General features: G+C 30.9%; 1 protein-coding gene across 1 annotated transcript in view; it reads left to right on the top strand.

The window, feature by feature from the left end:
- Nucleotides 1–24,735, top strand: part of myo9ab (myosin IXAb) — a 709,890-nt gene that overhangs the window by 14,206 nt on the left and 670,949 nt on the right. The window contains 8 exon segments of the mRNA XM_042752793.1: nt 12,885–12,979; nt 13,544–13,606; nt 13,719–13,818; nt 15,184–15,237; nt 17,459–17,556; nt 17,687–17,813; nt 19,211–19,351; nt 19,445–19,553. Of these exon segments, the coding sequence (XP_042608727.1) occupies nt 12,885–12,979; nt 13,544–13,606; nt 13,719–13,818; nt 15,184–15,237; nt 17,459–17,556; nt 17,687–17,813; nt 19,211–19,351; nt 19,445–19,553 (787 nt within the window).

The following is a 24,735-nucleotide window of genomic DNA, read 5'->3' as shown; positions in this document are numbered from 1 at the left end:
TCAGCTTTTTCAGGAATGCTGTGATTCATCGTCCGAGGAACAGTGTGTTAGAATGATTCTTTAAAAGAATCGCTTCAAAAGAGTCATTCTGAATCGGACCGCACTGCTTTCGCAGTATTATTTAGAGTTTCTTTCTCATTGTGTTGGTTTTATTATGCAGACTTGTGTAAAATAAGATTAGTTTTGCCTTGCGAATGCTTCAGTCTGTCTGTCGTGAATGTTGTCGACTCAGCAGGTTTGATCACACATGTGGCTGATGCAAACCACAAGACTGAAGATTGTACAATTCTTGCACAACGCAGCCAGCCAAAGCTGCAGAACTACAGTAAAGCGGGTTCAGATGTGTGTGTGTGTGTGTGTGTTTAGGTCAGATAACGGTTGATTTTGAGGGAATGCCTGTGGTAAATGGTAAATGTGTGAAATCTGAAAGCATCATTAGATGAGCTGAAGTGTTTAATAAACATTTAGAAATGATGTGAAGAGTTCAGAGAGATTCCTCATACATTATCTGTCAGCCTTCAGAGACCAGTGCTTTATGGTTATACAGTTCAGTCTCGTGCAGAATGACATTTTTCCATTGGAAGTACCATGATTTGTTTTGGCTTTTTATTGCATGATTTGTTGATATGTAACATGGAAATGTAGGTTTTTTTTTTGTTTTAATATCTTGGAGTGGCATGTAAACACTAGTATACAAGTATACAATCATTCTCTACTGTTACTTTTTGTCTGTAAATGTTAGAGAATATTTGAGAGGGATTTTTATTTTTGTATTTATTTTCCTTACATTATTATAATTATTCCTTATTATTATTATAAAATATATATCAAGCATATGAGCACTACTTAACTAGTTTCAAATTGTATTTTTATTATAATTCAATATACTAATATTATTAAAATTAATTATAATAATATGTAATACTATGTATAATATATAATACTATGGCACATAATATTATAATATGCAAATAATGTAATATTTTAATATTTAAAAATCTAATGTAATATATGTATCTAAAAATTTATATAATGTATTTATATTTATATTTTAATTTTTATTTTAGATTTTATTAATATTGTTGAAATATAATAGTTTTGCATTTATATTTGATACTTTATTAAAATTTGAAATATATTTAACTTTTTCAAATGAGAATTTATATATATATATATATATATATATATATATATATATATATATATATAAATAAACTGTATGTATATATTACAATTTTATATATTTTTTATTAAAAAAAAAAAACAATATTTTAATAATGTTCTATTAATATTAGTATATTGTTAAATTATATTTATGCTGAGATTTTATTTGGATATTTTAATACAATATTGTAATATTGCACTTTTCAAATTTACTTTGTAAACTTGAATGAATGAATGAATTAATGAATAAATGAATACTATTTTGTTGTTGATGTGATCAGTGGTGTATTGTGGATTCTGGAGTGAGTCTGAGGCTCTCGTGGGATGGTAATCACTGGAGTCTCTGTCAGCTGATGTCTTTGTCTCTTTTCTTCATGTGGTTTGTGTCTGTTGGGACCCCGTGGTCTCTGGGGCCAAACTGATGGTTTTAAAGCAGACTTCTCCCAGTGAGCAGGTCCTGTCTTTGGCTCCTGGGCTATACGCTTCTGTCTAGGTAACCTATGTAGAGACATCTAACTAGTTACATATTGCTAAACGAGGAGCTGCCTCTGGTTTGGTCAGGGCTGGACGGTGCACAATAAATCAATCTGTGCAATGAATAAATATACTACAGTAGCACAGCTCTGCATGTGTATGAGCCTGTTTACAAACCTGCTGTCCAACAAAGATATCATTTATTGAGGTGTGTTTTCCCCAAATTAACTTAATAACATAGTCGAGCGATCTAAATAACTTTTTGTAATCAGACATGGTGTCATATCACAGAATGAGTCAGAAATCATACTGTTTTGTAGTATTATATACAGTGATAAAGGCTATGTTGATTAGCATTGCATTATAAATGTTTTATCCTCATAAAAATACCCAAGATTGCTTGAAGAACACAGATAAACCATATATTTTGTGCAATCATGTTTATTGTCTTTAAGTTTCATCAAATTTCGCGATAACAGCAATAACTGGATGCCTTTGTCCATATTAGGGATTTCCTGGAGCGTCATCAGTAATGGCTTCCAGTATGAATTAAACAGTCAATACATTACGTGTGTACTCAGTAATGCTAACTCACGTCAAAACACCCTCTTTTGGGAAAAATAGGAAAGATAATACCTTCCTCTAAAGAAACAGGATTTCTTTTTGTCTCTTAGTGGATGCATAAGATTCCCTGTATTATCGTCATTGATATCGTTATCGCAAGAAATACCAGAAATAACCGTGATATATTTTTATGCCCAACACCTTAGAAACTACACAGCAGTGCGCTATAAAACAGCTCGGAGCCGCTCAGCAGCGCGTTTCGCTGTAAGTGTGACGTCGACTCTCATATAATTAGTGTTTTCTTGTTGGAGAACATCAGACCTGACTGAACCTGAACACTGTAATCTTGTGTTAGATTAGACGCGATACCCTTCACGCTTCCCTCTCGCTTTCTACAGAACATCTGTTATCTGTATCACACCCACACACAGTCTCTCTCTCTCTCTCTCTCTCTCTCTCTCTCTCTCTCTCTCTCTCTCTCTCTCTCTCTCTCTCTCTCTCTCTCTCTGTCATCTGAGCACGCTGTACTGAGCAGAATCATTATTCCTGTGCTGCTTGGCAGGAATCGACTGGACGACACTCAATGGCCTTTTATTTCTGTCTGTCTTTTGCTTCGGCCTGGGTCTCACCGGCTGGACCGACAGGAAGCTGAAATCAACAGCACTTCCTGTCTGAGCTCTTGTTCCCATGGTTTGATTTCAGAAAAATTACAGATCAAAATATCTTTTCAGTACATAGTAATTAATGACGCAGCATTCGCAACTTCCAAAATATTATTTTTAATATTAGCTTTTCATATTCTTATTTTTACATTTTATTTATTTTTATACTTGTTACGTATTTTAATATTTATTTTTTTACTTGTTTACTTATTTTTATACTTTATACTTGTTACATATTTTATATTTTATTTATATTTATTTGTTATGTATATATTTTTGTTTTAATACTTTAAGTGGTTATATTACTTTTTATATTCTTATTTTTTTATTTATTTTTGATATAGTTATATTTTATTTATTTCTATATTTGTTATAAATATTTTCCATTTTAATACTTTAAACGAATTTTTATTACTTTTATATTAATAATTTTATATTTTATTTATTTTTATACTTGCAATTTTATATTTATTTTAGTAATTTAAATTTCATATTACTTATATTTTTAAATTTTATGAATTACACTATTTTAAGTTACTTTATATTTTTATATTTTATTTTATTTTATTCTTGAGACATATATATTATCTTTATTTTTCTATCTTTATCTCTCTCTCTCTCTCTCTCTCTATATATATATATATATAAATTTATATTTATTTTTATATTTTATGTATTGTACTTTATATTTGTAGTTATATATATATTTCATTATATTTTTGTAAGTTTTTCTGTTACTTTTATATTTAGTATTTTGTCATTTCTATTCTATTGTTTACTTTTTATATTTTTATTTATATTTTTATAAAACATATTATAATATAAATATTTTAGTCACACAATTCATGTTTTTTTTATGATCATTTGTCACTTCCTTGTATCCGTTTGTACTCCGTGTTGAAGCTGAGTTCACAATCGGCTAGTTAAAACCTGACACACATGATGGATGATGGTTTAGAGCTGGTTCTCCTTCTCTGTCAGCTCGTGTTGGGTCTGTGTGCAGCTGTTGTGGACTGATGTTTTCAGTTTGTGTGAACTGAAAACACAGCGACACACTGCAATCATTCCTGCACACTCCAGCAGTAGACGCATTAGCAGCACCCGCATGTACACACACGTCATCCCGCTTCACCTGGAATCAGACCGCTTCGTTTGACGAGACCTTCAGGGTTTGTTTAGAGTCACAGCGTTTCTGCTTCACGCTCACACGAACCACAAAGATGCTCACTGTAGCACATACAACATCAGTGCAACCCTACAGACACCCTAGTAACTGCATAGAAACAGACTAAAGGGTGAAATGCAGCAACGTGTGAGCACAGGTCTCGATGTTGTCCCATTACACATGTGATTTTTAGGATATTCATGTATAATCATCAGCTGGTTCTATTCTGCAACACCCAGAACACAGTTTCTGTTGTTTAGTAATTTAAAGTCCATCTAATAATTTGTCTATCCTGTAGTTCAATTTCTATGTTTCGCTAAGTTTTCAGGTAACATATCACCCCCAAATCAAAGGGAATTAAAAAAATTTTTTAAACATTTTTATTGTGGTTGTAAAGAAAAAAACACAATTTTTTTAATTTAAGAAAAACTGCAATGTAGTCGTTCAGTCTACATCCTGTAGCTTGGAGTTTGTGCTGTAGTTCAGTGTTTGTCATGTAGTTAGGAATCTATAACCTTTCATTTAGTCTATGTCCTGTAGTTTAGGTTGAAGATTCTGTCCTGTAGTTTACAGTCTGTCCTGTAATTTACAATCTCTCAGTTTTGAGTCTGTCTTGTAGGCTAGAGTTTGTGCTGTAGTTCAGTGTTTGTGATGTATTCCAGAATCTGACCTGTCATTCAGTTTGTCCTGTAGTTTAGGTTGAAGATTCTGTCCTGTAGTTTACAATCTGTCCTGTAGTTTACAGTCCCTCAGTTTTGAGTCTGTCCTGTAGGTTAGAGTTTGTGCTGTAGTTCAGTGTTTGTCATGCAGTCCAAAATCTGACCTGTCATTCAGTTTATGTCCTGTAGTTTAGGTTGAAGATTCTGTCCTGTAGTTTACAGTCTGTCCTGTAGTTTACAATCTCTCAGTTTTGAGTCTGTCCTATAGGTAAGGGTTTGTGATGAAGTTCAGTGTTTGTCATGCAGTTCAGAATCTTACCTGTCATTCAGTTTATGTCCTGTTGTTTAGGTTGAAGATTCTGTCCTGTAGTTTAAAGTCCCTAATTTTTGAGTCTGTCCTGTAGGTAAGAGTTTGTGCTGTAGTTCGGTGTTTGTCATGTATTCCAGAATCTGACCTATTATTCAGTTTATGTCCTGTAGTTTAGGTTGAAGATTCTGTCCTGTAGTTTACAGTCTGTCCTGTAGTTTACAATCTCTCAGTTTTGAGTCTGTCCTCTAGGTAAGGGTTTGTGATGAAGTTCAGTGTTTGTCATGCAGTTCAGAATCTTACCTGTCATTCAGTTTATGTCCTGTTGTTTTAGGTTGAAGATTCTGTCCTGTAGTTTACAGTCCATAAGTTTTGAGTCTGTCCTGTAGGTAAGAGTTTGTGCTGTAGTTCGGTGTTTGTCATGTATTCCAGAATCTGACCTATTATTCAGTTTATGTCCTGTAGTTTAGGTTGAAGATTCTGTCCTGCAGTTTACAGTCTGTCCTGTAGTTTACAATTTCTCAGTTTTTTTGTCTGTCCTCTAGGTATGAGTTTGTCGTGTAGTTCAGAATCGTACCTGTCATTCTAATACTAGTTCTAATGTGTTCAGGATGATGTGATGGTGATATAAAATAATCTGAAAATATCTCTGACATGTCATCTCTCTGTCTCTCTCTCTCCTCTTTGTTGCCCGTCTCGAGGGAGTCTTGAGTGTGCGATTGAGTTTCATCTGCAGAGCAGCACAAATGCGATCAAAATTTTAGATGATTTTACAAATTGCTGCAATTGTATGTCATTGTCATCGTTTAACCACATCTGAAGTAAACCGCACACGCAGACATAATTTGGTTAGATCTGTAAAAAAGATTTCTGTGTGTGTTTAGCTCCTCTAACAAATCCTCCCTTAATGGATGTTTATTGTATGTTGAACTTATGAAAGCATTATGCACTTTATTCAATTTCTTTGTGTAGTTTCTTTCTATGGTTCTTTCTTAGACTGTGGATATATGTATATCACTTTCTCTGTTTTATTTTTATATTTGTGTCTTTTCATTGCAATATTATTTATCATATTACTTATTTAAAAGTTTGTATAATTTTATAAATTTTTTGTATATTTTCATATTTTGTTTTATTTTATTGCTTTTCTTTTTATATATTTTCGTTTTTAAATGTTTCATGGTGTTAACCAGTAGAGAAATAACTAGTTAGTTATTTTAGTTTTTATTTTAGTTAGTTTTTGTACTTTATATTTTTGTTACTTATTATATTTTTACTTTATTTTATCTGTTTTATATTACATTTTTTGTTTATTTTTATATTGACTATTGCTTTTATATTACTTATCTAAAAATAATAATATAAATGATAACATAATTTAATGTTTTCTTTTTATATATTTTATCAAAATATAATAACTTTTCTTTTTATCTGTTGTCATTTAGGCCGTGTGGGCTACTGGTCTTAACCAGTAGCAGAATAACTACTTAATTAGTTAGTTGTTAGTTATTATTTTTTTTTATTTATTTTTTATTTTACATTTTTGTTACTTAAAATTTTTTATATATATATTTATATTGCTATGGTTTTATTTTTATTTTATTTTTTTATTTTTGCATATTTTGATATTATATATTACTCTTTATATTTATTATATTTAGCTATTAGTTTAATTTAGCACATGACACATGTCAGTTCTGTCTTTTTTTCTGTTAAGACATGCCGACTTTTACTCCATCCAATCAAGCCCTTTCAGTTAACCTGTTTCTCTTGGAAATTCACATTACAGAAGTGAGTACAAAATGAGTTTTTACTTCTGTAAATCAGTCGTTTTCGGCTTTAGGGATAGTGTGGGTTTGTCTGTCAGGAGTCATCATGACTAGCTGTAGTATATAACAGTTATTTAAATTATAAAACAATAGAAATAGATGCTATATCCACATTTTAGCCTGATATATCTATCATGGTTTGGTGTATGCAGCAGTGTGCAGGCTACGTAAAGCAAGAATAGAAGTTTGACTTTTCCGAGGCGTTACAGAAGGAGAACTGAACTAAATGAAGCCATTAATTATTCATTTAGTCCAAACGATCCTTCAAACTTCTGCTTTAGTGTCTGTCTTCAGTCCGTCGTTAGAAAGTGTTTTTGACATGATCGCACTAGTGTGCTGTCTTAACATGTGCTAAACTCCCATATAAACAAACCTTTTCTGATTATTTCACAATATATTGTGTATATATTGTTTTTAACAGCAGGTCTGTTGGATGTGAATGGTAAAAACCCCTGAAGCTGAATCCTCACTGACTGAACGATTATGTTCAGTTCACGCTCCAGAACAAACACACATGACACAAATAATGGAGTGATTTTCCCATTATTTCTCAATTACGCAAAGAAACGTCTCTCTTTAGACGTGTTTCGGGCTATGATTATTTAGCTGACATGAAACAGATGGGATCGGATGACAAGAGCTGTCAGTCGTGATGGTTTGGCAAACTGTACTTTTTTTGGTTTAGTTTCGTAAACCTGTCCTAATAGTATTTCATTTTATTTTTTAATTTTTTTTATCTCACCTTTCTGTAACTGTAAGGCTTGATGGTGTAGTTAATGTCAGTTTTAGCCCAAGGCATTTTAATACTAAGCCTTTGTGTGTGTATTTGCATATTAGGTGTGTGTGTGAGAGATTACACCTAGTGTTGACCCATATCTGAAGTGTGCAGTGACATCCATCTCGACCGCTTTGCATTCAAAAACAGCGCTAAAGCCAGCACACATTTAAAACATTGGATTTGCGTTACATTTACATTTTTTTTTTCTGCATTGTTTTGTACTCGTGTCATGCGCTGATCTGAGGTCTGTCTTGTGACGGATCTTTCTAAAGGTCGGCCCGCCTGCAGCTGACTGATCTGTGAGGGCTTTTAGAGCGACACTGATCCTCTGCGTTTGTGTCCTCAGGCACGGGCTGGGAACTTCTCTACAGGATCTTCAGTACTGCGCTCTTATTGTTTAATAAGGCAGCTAATGTGATTAGCTTTAGTTGCACTGCCTCGGGATACAAAGAGTATTACAAATGACAGAATAAACATCTATAGCATTGCTGAAAATGAAAGACAGTTTTAGTTTAACAGAACGTGATATGCTTGGCTTTCAGTGTGTGTTAGTGGATTACAGAAGGAAAGACGAAAAGTGATATTTTTTTAATATTTTAATGTGTAAATTGTATATTTTGTATAATTGTAAATATTTACATTTTAAAAATATATATTTAAAATATTTTTAAATATTTACTTTTTAAATATTATTAATTTTACAAATATTATATTTGAGTTTAAAATTATTTAAATATTTTTATTAAAATACATAATTTACATAATTTATATTTAAATTAATAATTTTTATTACTAGTAAGATGAGCATTAGGAGCGTTTAAATTTGACTGAACATGATATGCTTGGCATTATGTGTGTTTGAAAATTGAAGTCATATTTTTAATGTATATTTTTAAATATTATCCAAAAGTTTTTAAGTTTGAGTTTAAATGTTTGTTTTGTAAATATTATTTAAATATTTTATTTCGATTTTTTAACATTTGAAATGTTTTAAAATATAATTTTAATATTTTAAACTACATAATTTAAATGTTTTAATGTTTATTTTTTATATATATTTTGAATGTTTATATATATATATATTAGATGATATATATATATATATATATATATATCTATATATATATATATATAAGTAAAGTATTATTATATATATTATATACAACTTAAAAGGTGAGGCTAAGTGTGTTTGTGAGACTGTGTTAGTTTGATAGTATTATAGAGGGAAAGATGAAAAGTGTGCGGCTAATGAAGTGCCACGAGACAAACGTGGTGACCCTTTAGCCTGAAGCGCTGACAGCATAATTAACCCATCAGTGTCCGTCCTTTCGCTGTCACCGGCGGTCCTCGTTTAACCAGCAGCGAGGGTGTGAGGCTATGCTTGTCGTGTGTTAGTTAACAGAAAGTGACAGTGTGGAAACGGCCCCAGGGTCCCTGCTGAAGATACACGGCCTGTCTTGACAGAAACCGCAGAGAAACTCCATTATGGCGCAAATACAGAGGGAATAAACTGTCAAATCACACGAGAGACGAGACGGAGAATCATTCCAGCACATTAGACACACACAATCTGATTTTTTTTTTAATATATATATATATAATATATATAATATATATATATAATTATATATATATATATATATATATATATATAAATATATATATATTATATATCAATATTATATCTATATATTATATGTGTGTGTGTATCTATATATCTATCTATATATATCTATATCTATCTATCTATCTATCTATCTATATATATATATATATATATATATGTATGTATGTGTATATATATATATATATATATATATTCTGTCTATGTCGCTTAATAATCATATAAAATTTGTGTGTTATACTGTATATACATATATCACATAAAATATTCAGTTGCTTTAGATAGATAGATAGATAGATATGGATATGTATATATAGTATATATAAAATTATAATTTATTGTCAGACCTAGTTTGTTTACAATTATTCAACTATTAAAATACTAAAAAACAACTAAAACAGCTTATAAAATAATAATATCACTAAATACAACTACATAAACTTCTTAAAATACTTATATACTAATTATACTTAAACAAAATTATAATATAACGATAATATAATTTAGCAGTTTAAAAAAAAAAAATGTAAATATTTTGTGTATATTTTTTAAGCATTTATATAATATAGTGGTATTTTTATTTTTTTAACTTGTATAATAATTTATAATAATATAAGTTTAATATATTTTTAAATGATATTTAGATTTTTTTTCAAATACACATAAAAAAATGTATTTAAATACAGTACCTTTTAAATATGCATTCATGTTTTAAAAATAATTTTAATTTAAAAACATTAGTAAATTGTAGGACGCATAGCCGTTTTCATGAATCATGCGATCTAAATGGTATTCTAAGGTACTTCAAAGTATACCATGCTGTACCATTGTCCATAAATAATACAGTAAAGGGTGTTTTTCCTTGGACTGCTGTCCCAGTCGAGCACTGAATCGCAGGCTGTTATCCGGGTGATCTCCTGACGCCTCCCAGCGGAGCTCCTGAGCTCTGGAAGGTTCTCAGAGTTCAGCCCTGTTTATGTTCACTTCATCATGTTCACACGTTTCTTGTCATTAATCAACTGTCACACATTCAGCCCTCCACTTCATGTGGTGCAGGCTGTGTTTGTTTAAAGCTTGAGCTCCCTGCATTTGGCCCGTCCTGCAGAGGAGCTTCCAAATGGGACGTTTCATCTTATTTTATTTGTTATTTCTTCTTGTGGTTCACCTACATAATGTCAATTTAAATATTTGTAAAAATCATGATATTAATTAAATAAATTGTGAAATATTTGTTACAAATATTTAAATATGTATTAATATTTAATATTTATAATATTTGTAATTATATTTTAAATATTTTGAGGGCCAGCTTTCAGCTTTCAGATGGGACGTTTCATCCAGTGAGTCTTTTATTTTGTCCAGTGTAAAGTCTTGTTACGTTTATTTTGATGTAGTAAATGTAAAAATAAAAATAAATATGTCATCATTATATAAACAAAAAAAATATTAAAATAAAACCAAGACATTGAAATTTATATTTTTTACTTTTATCTAAAAATCATAATACACTATACAGTAATATGTTTTTACTTCTAACTGCTTTTTAGCTACTATTTTTTTAAAGTATTTTTAATTCTTTTAAATAGTTTTTTAAATATATTGTTATGATACTTTGAATATTTTGAGGGATATACAGTGTCATAAATACGGCTTTAAATTCAGCTTCTAACTGTAAATTTACATTCACATGTTTAAAATATGCATGTTTATAATTTTTTTCAAACTTGCTATAATAAACTTTTATTTATACTTCTAACTTCTTTTGACATTTAAATATGTATTTTATATTATTTAAATATTTATTGATATTTAGAGGATCATATGAAGCAACTTGCTTCCAAATGATGCATGCAAAAGGCTTTTATTTAGTACTGTACAATATAAATTTGTATTTCATTTGTTCAGTGTTTCTGGTAATATGTTTACATGTAAACACGTTTACTTCAATTTAAAGATCATAACTAAAAAATACCCTTTTGTTTGTTATTTCTAACTGTTGTTCAGCTATTGTTATGAAGTCGTTAAATGAAATGCCGATGCACCACCTCCACATATAAAACCCCTCTTGGTTCCACATGACTCTGAGTGGATGAAGGAACCCTGTGGAGAAAATGAAGCGTATCGGCGTGTGTTTCTGCATGAGCTGCAGTGAAAGTAGAGGCAGGGACTCGCGGTTCCACATCATAAAGTTTTAATTGAAATGGGTCTCGTCGGGTCAGTGTGAATGGTGCAACTCAACGTGTCTGCAGAAGGATTTACTCTTCTAAACGTATCTGAGACTTTCATGCTTTTTTTTTATTCACTTTTAAACACTAATAAATTTTAATATCATAAACACTAAAAAAGACAAAAAAATATAAAAAACAAAAAAACACTACTAATATTTCCTCTATTAATACTTCAATAGATTTCAATTACAATGCATATCTTTAAAGGCCATTTTCTAAAAAATTAGTTTGTTTCTCCACTTCAGCAGCACTTACATGCACCAAATTTTACAGTTTTGTTCTTGTCTATGTTCTGAAGGTTTTTATAGAGGGGTTTGTTCGTATATCATTCCCTTGATTTTTTTTTTTTTTTTCATTGCACTTTATCTATTTGCGTCTGTTGATTTCAGTTACAATTCATATCTTAAAAAGCAATTTTCTAAAAAATGAACTTCATCATCAACTACATCAACCAAATTTTATAGTTTTATTCTTGTCTATATTCTGAAGGTTTTTACAGAAGGGTTTGTCAGGCAAGAGGGGGGGTTGTTCATATATCATTCCATTGATTTTTTGGTTTTCATTGCACTTTATCTATTTGGCATCGTGTTGATTTTCAATTACAATGCATATCTTAAAAATCCACCACTTAAAAAATCACTTACATTCACCAAATCAGCATAACTTAAATCCACCAAATATATATTCGAAGGTTTTTACACACAGAGTGGTTGTTTCTTATCATTTCCTTGATATTTGAAGGTTTTTATAGTTTCAGGGGTTTTTAAAGTTTCATATATTTTTTCTCCATTCGCACTGATTTTTTTATAACTTCTTGTCTATATTCTGAAGGTTTTGAGGGGTTGGTTCGATTAAAAAAAGGTTAAAAAAAAGAAATCTGTCTGTTGACAGTATTTTCTAATTTTCTTGGTAGCAAAAAGAGGAATCCAAATTTCCCTCTGTTAAAACCTTTAACTCTATTATGTCAACAAAATCAAACAAATATTTTGAGCCTGACTTTACCCAACGTTCAGATACATGTTCTGGAAATGTATGCGAATAACTGCATATTTAAATAGATTATACCTCATTTATGTATTTAAACAACATTTCAAAAACAAATTTGCATTTCTTCATGTAATCAATCAACTGGGGAAGTGTGGTGTATATACTGTATACCCTAAATTATTGCACGATTATTGCCTCTGGTAAGTTTTAACCGTGAACAACACAAGTGTGAATCCCAAATGAACAATAGCAGAAGGAATCGGCCGTCAGACTCAGAGATGTGTGACTAAAAGTGTCTGTCTGAAGTCATGAGGCTTATACCATCAGTACATGGTCTGCATGCCTCCAGATGAGGCATGAAAAATATTTACAGTACAAGTTTTCTTCTACACTGTAGTGTTTCGCCCGTAAAGTGTTTATGTTTCTTTGTTTTTCCTCCTCAGGCTTTTGGAAATGCCAAAACGGCCCATAACAATAATTCCAGCCGCTTTGGCAAGTTTATTCAAGTCAACTATCAGGAGAGCGGGACTGTGAGAGGGTGAGATGTGCTTTTTCTGTTTAGTCAGCTGTCCTGTTTACTGTCTACATAGGGCTCTACCTGTGAACGCAGCATCCTAAGTGAATGCTTTATAGTCACTTATGTCGATTATGTCCTCAATAGTCAATTATTTAGTCAATATTAAATGGATTAAACTACTTTTATTGATACTTTTAGAAGTGAATGAATTTAATACTGATTATTATCATCTTATAAGATGATTCCTTCCTTTTGGAACAGCCTGCGTATCCCATGATGCTCTAATGTAAAGTCTGAACAATAAATCAAAATAAAATCTGAATGTGGCTTAGTGCTATTGTAAAATCTTGCAAATTTGTATAAATATGTTATTATATATATATATGTATTTGTGCATGTGTTAGTTGATGTTTTTATTTAATAATAATATTCTCTAATATGTTTCTAATCAGTTTTGATTTGAAAACCATCAGTGCTGTTCCTGAGTTTTTGTGTGGAATATTTGTAATGAATATATTTGCTTCTGGAGGAAATTGTAACAGAATCTTTATACGATTTTTATTTTTCATTGATTATCGACTTCAGAGCTTATGTGGAGAAGTATCTTCTGGAAAAATCCCGACTGGTTTATCAGGAGCACAATGAGAGGTACGTCACATGATATTATGTATTTATACCTAAAACTATGAGTTTATTGTTATTATTTAAACCACTGGTCAGTGTTAATATTACTCATACTGTAATTTATTCTCTCTCACAGGAACTATCATGTGTTTTACTACCTGCTGGCTGGAGCGAGTGAAGAAGAAAGAAAAGCGTTTCACCTCCTTAAACCAGAGGAGTATCATTACCTGAACCAGGTACAGCTGCTCAAACCAGACCCAGAACAGATTTATTGTCAAATACGACACTGTATTTACAGTCTGTCTTTGTTCGTTTCCTAATGAAAAGCACAACATGCAGAAAAACATCCTCTCAGCTCATTTTCTGAAAACATGCCCTGTAATCCCTGGCAACACAAAGAGCTGGATGATGCTGAGGCTGTTGCCAGGTGCTGCTGTTGCTATGGTGACAGTCGTCAGCATCGGCGGAGGCGAGATCAGAGTGAACAGAATGCTGGTCACGTGCGGCTGATCTCTCTCACACACACACACACACACACACACACACACACACACACACACACACACACGTTTACTTAGTTACCTAAATGGGGACATTCCATAGGCGTAATGGTTTTTATACTGTACAAACTGTATGTTCTATCACCCTACACCTAAACCTACCCCTTACAGAAAACTTTCTGCATTTTTACAATTTTAAAAAAACTTTTACTTTATTTTTATACCACTTTTACAAATGAGGACATCACCAAAGGGAGGTTTTTGGAGATTTTGTCAGGTTTAGTTGATTTTTGGGTACAAATTTGTCCCCAAAATATGGTTAAGTAGGTACACACACACTCTCACACACACATACACACACACACACACACACACACACACTCTCACACACACATACACACACACACACTGACTCTCACACACACTGACTCTCACACACACATATAGCATCGGCTGCTGCTTTTGTGCTGTACAACTTCCTGGTTCAGCATTACTCTGATCGTGATGCATGGATGTGTAATATGTGTGTGATATTCTGCAGGAATAGACATCTGAAGATGTGTGTCAGGATCTGAGAGTGTTTCCTCTCAAGTGTTTTACTAGGGGTGTAAAAATCAGCACAACTCACAATGAACATTCAATCAGTGTTTGGACAGTAAAGGTCTTTTTAAAGGCCAAAATATCTAGAAATGTGATATAGTGCAAAAATATATAACGCAATTTAACACAAAATATTTTATAATGGTTTTAAAATTAGTAATTGTAATGTATTTACTGGAAATTCAAAAACAAGACTGTTGAGTGAATTATTTTTCTTTAAATTTCTTTGTTTGCAAACTAGTACAACAACTTCACAACAATAAACAACACATCACAAAATATTCAATCTAATTCCACCGAACGGAGTGAACCCTGATCAGATTCATCGTAGTAAAGAATGGTAATGTAATGTCATCTCTGTGAGAGTGTTTACAGCCCTGTGTGTGTCACTGACTGTGTGTCTACCGTTCGTGTGTGTGTGTGTGTGTGTGTGTGTGTGAGAGAGAGAGACAGAGACAGATGAGCATGTCTGCAGCTCTTAACTGTCTGTCTGCCTTCCAGATAACAAAGAAAGTCCACAGACAGCACTGGGGAAATTACTGTGAGACCGAGCTGGTCAGTATCAGTGTGTGTGTGTGTGTGTGTGTGTGTGTGTGTTCACGTAGAGATCCTCCCGTTTGCTTTCTTCACGTCTCTTCTGCTGTTGTGTGTCTCCGGCCGCTGCTGTTCTGAGTAAACCACCAAATCTAATTAGCAGCATTTAATCGAGCGCTTGATGGAGACGGAGGGTTTGACTCGATTAGAGACAATTAGAGCCTACCTAGACAGCCTTTCAAGACTTCACATGTGGTCCATGCGTTCTTTTGGCCCAAAACAGGGTTATTATAGTTCATAGTAATAACAATTTTAATATTAACAATGATAATAATAGTTATCATTATAGTATTATTATTTTAAAATCACTTAAACTTATTCTTTACTTGAATTAAATTAAATGTTAACTGAAATAAAATAAAATATTTTATTTCAGCTTATTGCAAAGGCAACATTTCTCGTTTTGTTTAAGTACTAAATTAACTTAAACTAAAATAGTTACTGAAACTAAATATTATTACTAAAACTTCAATATTGCTGAAATAAATATTAATAAATAGTGTGTAGACATGGAAAAAAAAACTAATGATAATTACAAAAACACAATAAAATTACTAAAGGTTTAAGTAAAATTAAAGTGAAAACAACTTGACAACTATAATGGTATATCAATGACATACTGTATTATCAGGGAAAATAGGAAAACAAAAGTAAAAATGTAAGAAATATTATTTCTCAATATTTATAATGTTTTTCATTTGTTTCATTTTGTTTCATTTTTTATTAATTTTTAACATTTAAATGTTTATATTTAATTTTGATTTTTGCATTATTTTAATATTATTTTGTTTTTAATTTCATTCATTTTATTTTATTTCACTTTTTTAATTGTGTAATATTTCAATATTTAAAATTATGTTTTAATTTTTATATTTTTGCCTTTATAATCGAGATGAACCTTACTGATTCTTTATTTTTCTTCTTTTTTTTTTGCTCTCTCTCAGCACAGTTTTGCTTGTTTTAATTGTTTAATAAACAGATGTTTTGTTCTCCGAGCTGGTGAGATCAGTTTTAATGGGATCAGCCGTTTGAGAAACTGGGTTTACATTCACAGGTTGATTCTGAAACGTTGTGACATTGTAAACTGCTTGTTTTATTTGAGATGAACAGACATTACAGTGATCCAAACACTAAAATCAGGCTATTATTAGGGTCAACAGGAAGTTGTGTCTCTCTCACACCCTCACTTCCTCTGCACACTACTGCTTCTGACCGTCCTCAAAGAGCTGCGGCTTTGTGTTTGTTTCAATGAGTCACGTTTAATTTACTGCACATCCTTATGCTTATCATGTAACTACATTATACTAAACTGCTCACCTACCTGATAACTGAGATACTATTATAGTGTTATTAATATTTTGAATGTTTTTATTTTTAGAAATTTTATTTTTTAAATGTATAATTTTCTTTAATGTTTTAGTGTTTTTTTTTATAATTATTAGTAATATTTTTTTTTTATGTGTAATTTTTCTTTTTTAAATTGAAGTCTTTTAAAATGATTATTTAGTTTTTATATATTTGTATTTCTATTATATTTGTACTAAATAAAAATTTACCTTGGTAAGTATCTGAAATAGTAAATTTATATATATATATATATTATATATATATATATATATATATATATATATATATATATATATATATATATATATATAAATATATAATATAATATAATTATTGAAAAAGAATGATACTTTTAATAAAAAATCATAAACAATGTTAATAATTGATGATAATTAATAATAAAAAAAATACATATTTTTATCTCAAATTGCAATAATGTTTTTTAAATGGTTTTATTTTTATTGAACTCTAATAACCCTGTTACTTGTACTTTATTGCAGGGATAGTTCATGCAAAAACAAATCCTGTCGTCATTTACTCACCCTTATTCCGTCGCAGACCTGTGTGATATATTATAATTATTATTTAATGATAATGAACATTTCATTAATAATCATAAACAATATTATAAAATAAAATAATTAATAAAATAAATAATACTCTTGATACATTTTGACCATTTTAATGTACTTTTATAAATATTTGATTTCGTGTAACGTTTATTTTATTGCAAGTAACACCAAGGAAAGGTTAAATGTGGGTTGAAGGTTAAACAAGAGCGACTCGAGGGTGTTTTGTTCCTTCATTAACGCTCAGTGTGTTGTGTTTGGCCCAGGACTGTTTCACGGTGGAGGGTGAAGACCTGAAGCATGACTTTGAGCGACTGCAGCTGGCCATGGAGATGGTGGGCTTCCTGCCGACCACCAGAAAACAGTGAGTTACAGCCTAAAACCCGACAGAACTCACGATAAAAGAGGGCGGGGATGTGATGGTGTGTTTTTCTGACATGTTCTCTCAATGTTTTCTTTATTGTGAGATTTGACTCATGTTTTGTTCTCCGCAGAATCTTTTCTTTACTGTCTGCGATTCTTCTCCTGGGAAATATCCGTTACAAGAAGAAGACATACAGAGACGACTCCATCGATATCAGCAACCCAGAGGTGCTTCCTATCGTCTCTGAACTGCTGGAGGTGAGACGATACAGAGCACAAACCACAAAACCTGTGCAAGTCCACATGTGCAACCCACCTTACTACTGCTACTACTACTTACATGTAATGATGAATCGAGCTAAATTTCATTTATTTTATTTCATTTTATTGTTTTTTTCACTTTTATAATTTTTATATTTTATTTAATATATTGAGTTAATTAAATTTAATTCATTTTATTGTTTTATTTTATTTAATATTTTAAGTTGATTTAATTTTATTTACCATTTTTATTTTAATTTATGATAAAGTTTCTGTTATTTTGTGTTTTTGTCATGTTTTGTAATTAAACATTTCTCTATATAGGTTAAAATTTTTATTGTACTTTATCAGTGTATTAATTTCTATTTTTCTTTTGCATTTTTAATAAATTTTCGATCTATTATTTTATTTTATTTTATTTCATTTTATTGTTTTTTTTTTTACAATTTTTATATTTTATTTAATATATTGAGTTAATTAAATTTAATTCATTTTATTGTTTTATTTTATTTAATATTTTAAGTTGATTTTATTTACCATTTTTATTTTAATTTATGATAAAGTTTCTGTTATTTTGTGTTTTTGTCATGTTTTGTAATTAAACATTTCTCTATATAGGTTAAAATTTTTATTGTACTTTATCAGTGTATTAATTTCTATTTTTCTTTTGCATTTTTAATAAATTTTCGATCTTTTATTTTATTTTATTTCATTTTATTTTTTTTTTTTTTTTTTTACAATTTTTATATTTTATTTAATATATTGAGTTAATTAAATTTAATTCATTTTATTGTTTTATTTTATTTAATATTTTTAATTGATTTAATTTTATTTACCATTTTTATTTTAATTTATGATAAAGTTTCTGTTATTTTGTGTTTTTGTCATGTTTTGTCATTAAACATTTCTATATAGGTTTAAATTTTTATTGTACTTTATCAGTGTATTCCTTTCTATTTTTCTTTTGCATTTTTAATAAGTTTTCGATCTATTATTTTATTTTATTTTATTTTATTTACTGCAAAAGTTTCTCTGGCTGCAGCGAGTCTTTGGCCTGAAGACTGAAGGTTTTTCTGCTTTATTCCTCGTTTGTGTTTCTTTTACAATGTTTCAGTCGTTTCTGAAAACTTTTGGTGTTTGAATGTTAATTTACACAAACACACACAGACAGCAGTAAAACACATGAGTTTAATGATCTTGGCGTCTGTCGGTGTGTTTGTCTTGAAATTTCTCAGTGGAAAGTGTGTTGATGTTGAAAATCACATTCTGTCCAAACACAGGTTCGTTTTAGGTTCACTAAGCTGCACAACTCTTCACAGAAACGTTCTAAATGAGGTGGTTTAATGCTAACGTGTTTGTTTATTTCTCATGCTTTGTGTGTTTTTGACGTGCAGGTGAAGGAGGAGATGCTTTTCGAGGCTCTGACCACACGAAAGACGGTGACGGTGGGCGAGAGGTTGATCGTGCCGTACAAACTGGCCGAGGTGAGACGGTTATTCCTTATTAGCTTCTGCAAGATCTTTCATGAAGCTGATGTGTGAGATCTTGATGTTTGTGTGAAGTCGTGGTGGTTTCTGTGAGATTTGTGGTCCGAAGTGTCAGGTTTTAAGGGTTTTTCCTGTGAGCAGTTTACTCTTGAATCCTCCCTCCACCCACACCACAATCTCATTCTCCACTGGTTTTGTTTTTGGCTGACCCTGTCCAGACCCGGCCGAGGTCTTCTTCAGACCTTTACATGTACTTGTACTTGTATGCATTACCGTGCTCTTGTGTGTAAATCGTTAAAGTGCATTTGATCTGTACGTGTTTTGAGAATCGAAGCGTTACCTTAATGTTGCTAGCGTCACGATCTATCAATAGAGCAGTGTTAATTTCGTCAACGAAGACAACGACGAAAAACATTCGTTAACGAACATTTTTTCTGTGACTAAGACGAGACGTTGACGAGCTAAACCTAATATATGATAATAAAACCTATGATGAAATTTATGCCGTGTCTTCGTTAACAGGACGAGACGGTACTGTAATGTTATTTGAGGACTACATATTATAGGCTACTGTCTTGTCCTTTAAAATGTGCGTCCCTGTCACTGGACTGCAATCCTATAGACCCCTTAAAAGTTTGTAAACATTGCAACGTCTCCGGGTGGGCGGGGCTTAGCTGGAGGCAAAAAGAGTCGCGGACGCAATGTAGACAAGCGTAAACTAGCACGTTTTAGGAGGGATTTATTAAACATGGATGCAGAAGAAGGTTCGGAACTGTCTGAATATGTACAGTCACTGACTCTGCGGGACCGTGACAAAAAAAAATAATAATAAAAAAAAGTGGGAGTTAGCATACATTTATCAATTAATTCAGTTGATCACTCAGTTCACTGACCAAACTGGTTATCTGACCAAAATATAATGACGAGTGGATAACATTACAGTAGCCTAATTTATTTATTTATTTATTTTTAGCTAAGCCTGGTGTAGTTCTTGTATCTTGTTCTCACTTGGAAACATTTTAACCAGGTTTTGGATATTTCCTAGACAACATATGAATTACTTTCGGGTGGTTTGGGGAATTTTGTCAAGGCTTATTGTCTAAAGTAACCTATCGCTGGGCTAACTATGATTAGCAATGTGGATTATTTTAAGAGACCATTCAAAGGATGGCACACACCATCTATCGCTGTATGTTTGTTTAAACATTTAAGCTAGCTAGTGCGCTGAAGGTTGGCGACTTTTCACCTATAAAAACACATAAACTTGCTGATTTGTACTAGATAAAACCAACACAGCAGTACATATGCATAGATTATTTTACCTAATATGAAGTGTGCACTGCAAACACGAGCATTATTTATGATCGTCTCTGTCTAGTCTGTACGCCGTATTGCATTCAACCACAATTGTCTTCTTGATTTCTGTGAAGGAATGTCGGCCGGGATCCGGTGAAACTTTAGTTTTGAACCAAAAGTTGCTGTTCCTTCTATTCTGGCAGCCAAAAAACACAACAAGACGACATTTTAAAGTCAAAACCTCAAACTTTTAGCGCGCCTGCTATGAGTTCTTCCTTATGTTTTGCCTCCAGCTAGAGCGGTGACGTCACAGTGACGTGGGCGATTAAGGGGTCTATAAGGAGCGTTCACATAGTCTTAGTATAGCAGCCGCAGTGGATGGATAGACTACCAAAACACAAACTAGTGATCTGAAACAATGGCCTCAGCACCCGAAGGGCTAGGGATAAGGTGACCAGACGTCCCGTTTTTCCCGGGAGTCACAATTCGTTGTCGATTAACTTAAAGTTAGTGAAGGCAGGATAGGCCGAATCACATTTATAGAAGTGCTCTCTCTCTCTTGTGCACGCTCCACTTCTTCAGTTCTCATATTCAGTTCTCAGCGCTCAAATACACACACAGCAGTCCAAATGTCTATCGTGTAGAGCATCTCATGTAAATACTGTAGGTTATGGATTAAGTGAAAGTGAACAGGTTAAATAAAAATCAACCCTTTTAAGTACCTACACGCAACACTTCCGTCTTAAAGGGACAGCATTCCTTTTAAGTACCTATCCGTGTCATTAATGTTAACCAACAAAAGATGTTAAATAAATGTACACGTTAAGTAAACCTCTGTATCTAAAAAAATGAGTTTAATTTGTATCTTTTATATTTGTCTTATTGTGCTTCTTTTTCAAAAAATTATATATATTATCTATGTTATATATGAACAACTATAATTTTTATAAGTTGCTCCTTTTTCACTAGTTTAAAAGAATAGTTCACCCAAAAATGAAAATTGTCATCATTTATTCAAGTTTTTCCAAATTCAATCCTTGATCCACATTTCTCATAAGCTTAACTGATTTGGTCTAAAAAGAGAAGAATTGATGACTATTTTTGTTTGAAAACTACATATAAAATAGCTACCAAAATAAATGTTGGTAACTGCAGTTTGACTAAAATAATGACTAAAAGTTGACAAATGCATTGACTTTTCATCGACTAAAACTATGAAAGACTCAAAGGACTTAAATCTATCCATCTATCCATCCATCTATCCATCCATCTATCCATCCATCTATCCATCTATCTATTCATCTACTGTATCTGTCTATCTATCCATCCATCCATCCATCTATTCATCTATCTATATTCATGTTTACCTTTCGTTTTAAACAGCGCCATGCTCTACCGATAGAACTACAGGAAATATAAATTATTTATTTATTTGTATTTTATTTATTTATTTATTTATTTATTTATTTAAATTAACTAATAAATGTATGTATTAATTTATTTATTAATTTATATTAATTTTTACCTTTTGTTTTAGACCGCACCATGCTCTACCAATAGAACTACAGGAAATATAAATAGACAGATTTATTTATTTATTTAGTTAGTTAGTTATTTACTTGTTCATTTTAGATAGTGGTATGCTCAGATACAGATTCAGGAAACATAATAAAAAATGAAAGAAAAAAAAAACCTTTTCAGAATATTATACAACTGAAAAGAGTTTATTTATTTTTTATGTTATTAATTTTTGTAATATTTATTTTTACTGTTATTTTAGACAGCACCATCTTCTACCAACTGAGCTACATGAACCATAAACAGACAAAACATTTCAGAATATTATACAGCTGAGAAAAGTTTGTTTGTTTTAGTTATTTAATTGAATTCATTAGTTAATTTTTTTTTTTCATTTTAATCACTATATTCTTTTTCCGGGCCCGTGGAAAATATCCACATTAATATAAAAGGAATATAAAAGACATTTAATTAATATTTTCCTTAACATTCGATTTGTGTCACTGTATGAATCACAAAGTCTCTCGTTAGTTTATTAATTGTGTTGATGTGGATGAATCTCTTCATGCGTTAGATGCACAGTCACACTCAAACTCTCTCTCCATCTCGTCACTCTTTCTCTTGTGGTCTAATTTCACTCCTGAAGTCAAACGCTAAACGTTTCCTCCACCGAGTGTGTGTGTGTGTGTGTGTGTGTGTTTATGACAACACAAACTCAGTGGTTTATCCGGAAACCCCAGTAGTTCAGTAACACACACCTAGTTTACCTTTTTTTATTTCAGTAATTTTAATTTTAGTTCTACAACTATCACTATCATTTTCCTTTTTTTTTTTTTTTTTTTTTTCATTTTAATTTTAGGTGAAGTTTTAGTGATTTTGTTGTGTTTTTGTGGGTTTCTACTGTTTGTTTGTTTTTAAATGTATGTTTAGGTTTTATTCATTTTTATTTTACAGATTTATCAGCTGTAAAACTATACATTTTTCTATAAATTACTATAAATGTTTTTGTATTATTTTATTTATAAATTTTTTATTATCTTTTTTAAAAAATAAATCAGCTGATATTTTATAACATTTTAACTTTTATTTAAAATTGTATGCATTTCATTCATTTTAATTGTATTTTATTTTATTCATTTTCATTTATTTTATTTTATTTATGTTCAGTTTTCCCACACACACACACACACAGATGCAGGTTTTTCCATGATCTTAACAATGAATGACTCTTAATTTCTCCTCCACCGTTTCTAAATACGTGATCAGAACGACTCTCAACCTTTAAATGTTAAAGTGTTGTGAATAATGAATCACACAGGGGGTGTTTTATATAATGTTTATTCCCTCCTCCAGAATTTAGCTAAAAATAAAAGCTGAATCAATAATGCAGGACTGAACATGAGCTCGTGTTTATTACAAATATAGTCAGTGTTTAAATCCATCAACGTTTGGCCTGAACGTCCTTGAGTCTCTCAGCGGCCAATCAGCTTCTCTCTTCCCATCAGGCCCGGCGACGCGCGTCTGCTTTCTCATGCGGCTAGACATCAGAGTAGTCTGATGGGTGTTAAATGAGGAGTGTTTTATATGTTTTATATGAGAGTCTCAAACCACATTAAAACCTAAAACACGTAAGATTAATAAATAAATTAATAAATACTATATAAAATAATTACTAAACCTTTAAGATGTAAATATACGATTTTTCTTTTTTGGGTTTACATATAGTGTGGTTATTGTGGCTATATATATATATATTATATAGACAGATTATACAAACAGTTAAAATCCTGCATAAATCTGTATATTAAATAAAAGGAGATAAAATAAAATGTTTGCATACAATAAAAAGTGTGTATTAATTATATGCATATATACACAGAATTTTACATTTTATGGTTGATGAATATATTAATTAAAATACATTTATTTTTGATAATGCTGTAATAGTTTTATATACACACGTATGCATGCATGCATTTTAATTAATATATAGGTTTATTTAAGTTAAAGTAGGTTTTTAATTATAAAAAAATATAAGTAATATATATATTAGGGCTGTCAAATGATTAATCACGATTAAACACATCCAAAATAAAAGTTTTGTTTACATAATATATGTGTGTATACTGTGTATATTTATTATGTATATATAAATACACACACATGCATGTTTATATTTAAAGAATAATATTATGTTTATATATTGAATATATTTATATAAATATAAAATATAAGAATATAAATATGCAAATGTATATACATGTAAATATTTCTACTTATATAATTTATGTGTGTGTATTTATATATAACATAATGTACACCCTGCACACATACATATTTTATGTAAACAAAAATTTTAATTTTGGATGTGATTAATCGTGATTAATCATTTGACAGCACTAATATATATATATATCTTCTATATATATATATATATATATATGTAGTATTATATAGATATCTGTATCAGAGTATATATGGGATATATAGCCATATATATATATATATATATATATATCTATATATATATATCGTATATATATGGTATATTATAATATATATGTGTGTATATATATGTTATCTATATATCTGTGTGTATATATATGTGTATATCTATA

The sequence above is a fragment of the Cyprinus carpio genome, chromosome B25, assembly GCF_018340385.1.
Source record: "Cyprinus carpio isolate SPL01 chromosome B25, ASM1834038v1, whole genome shotgun sequence".
Classification (NCBI taxonomy): domain Eukaryota; kingdom Metazoa; phylum Chordata; class Actinopteri; order Cypriniformes; family Cyprinidae; genus Cyprinus; species Cyprinus carpio.
The sequence above is the reverse complement of the archived record's forward strand: the minus strand, read 5'-3'. Positions and strand labels throughout refer to the sequence as shown.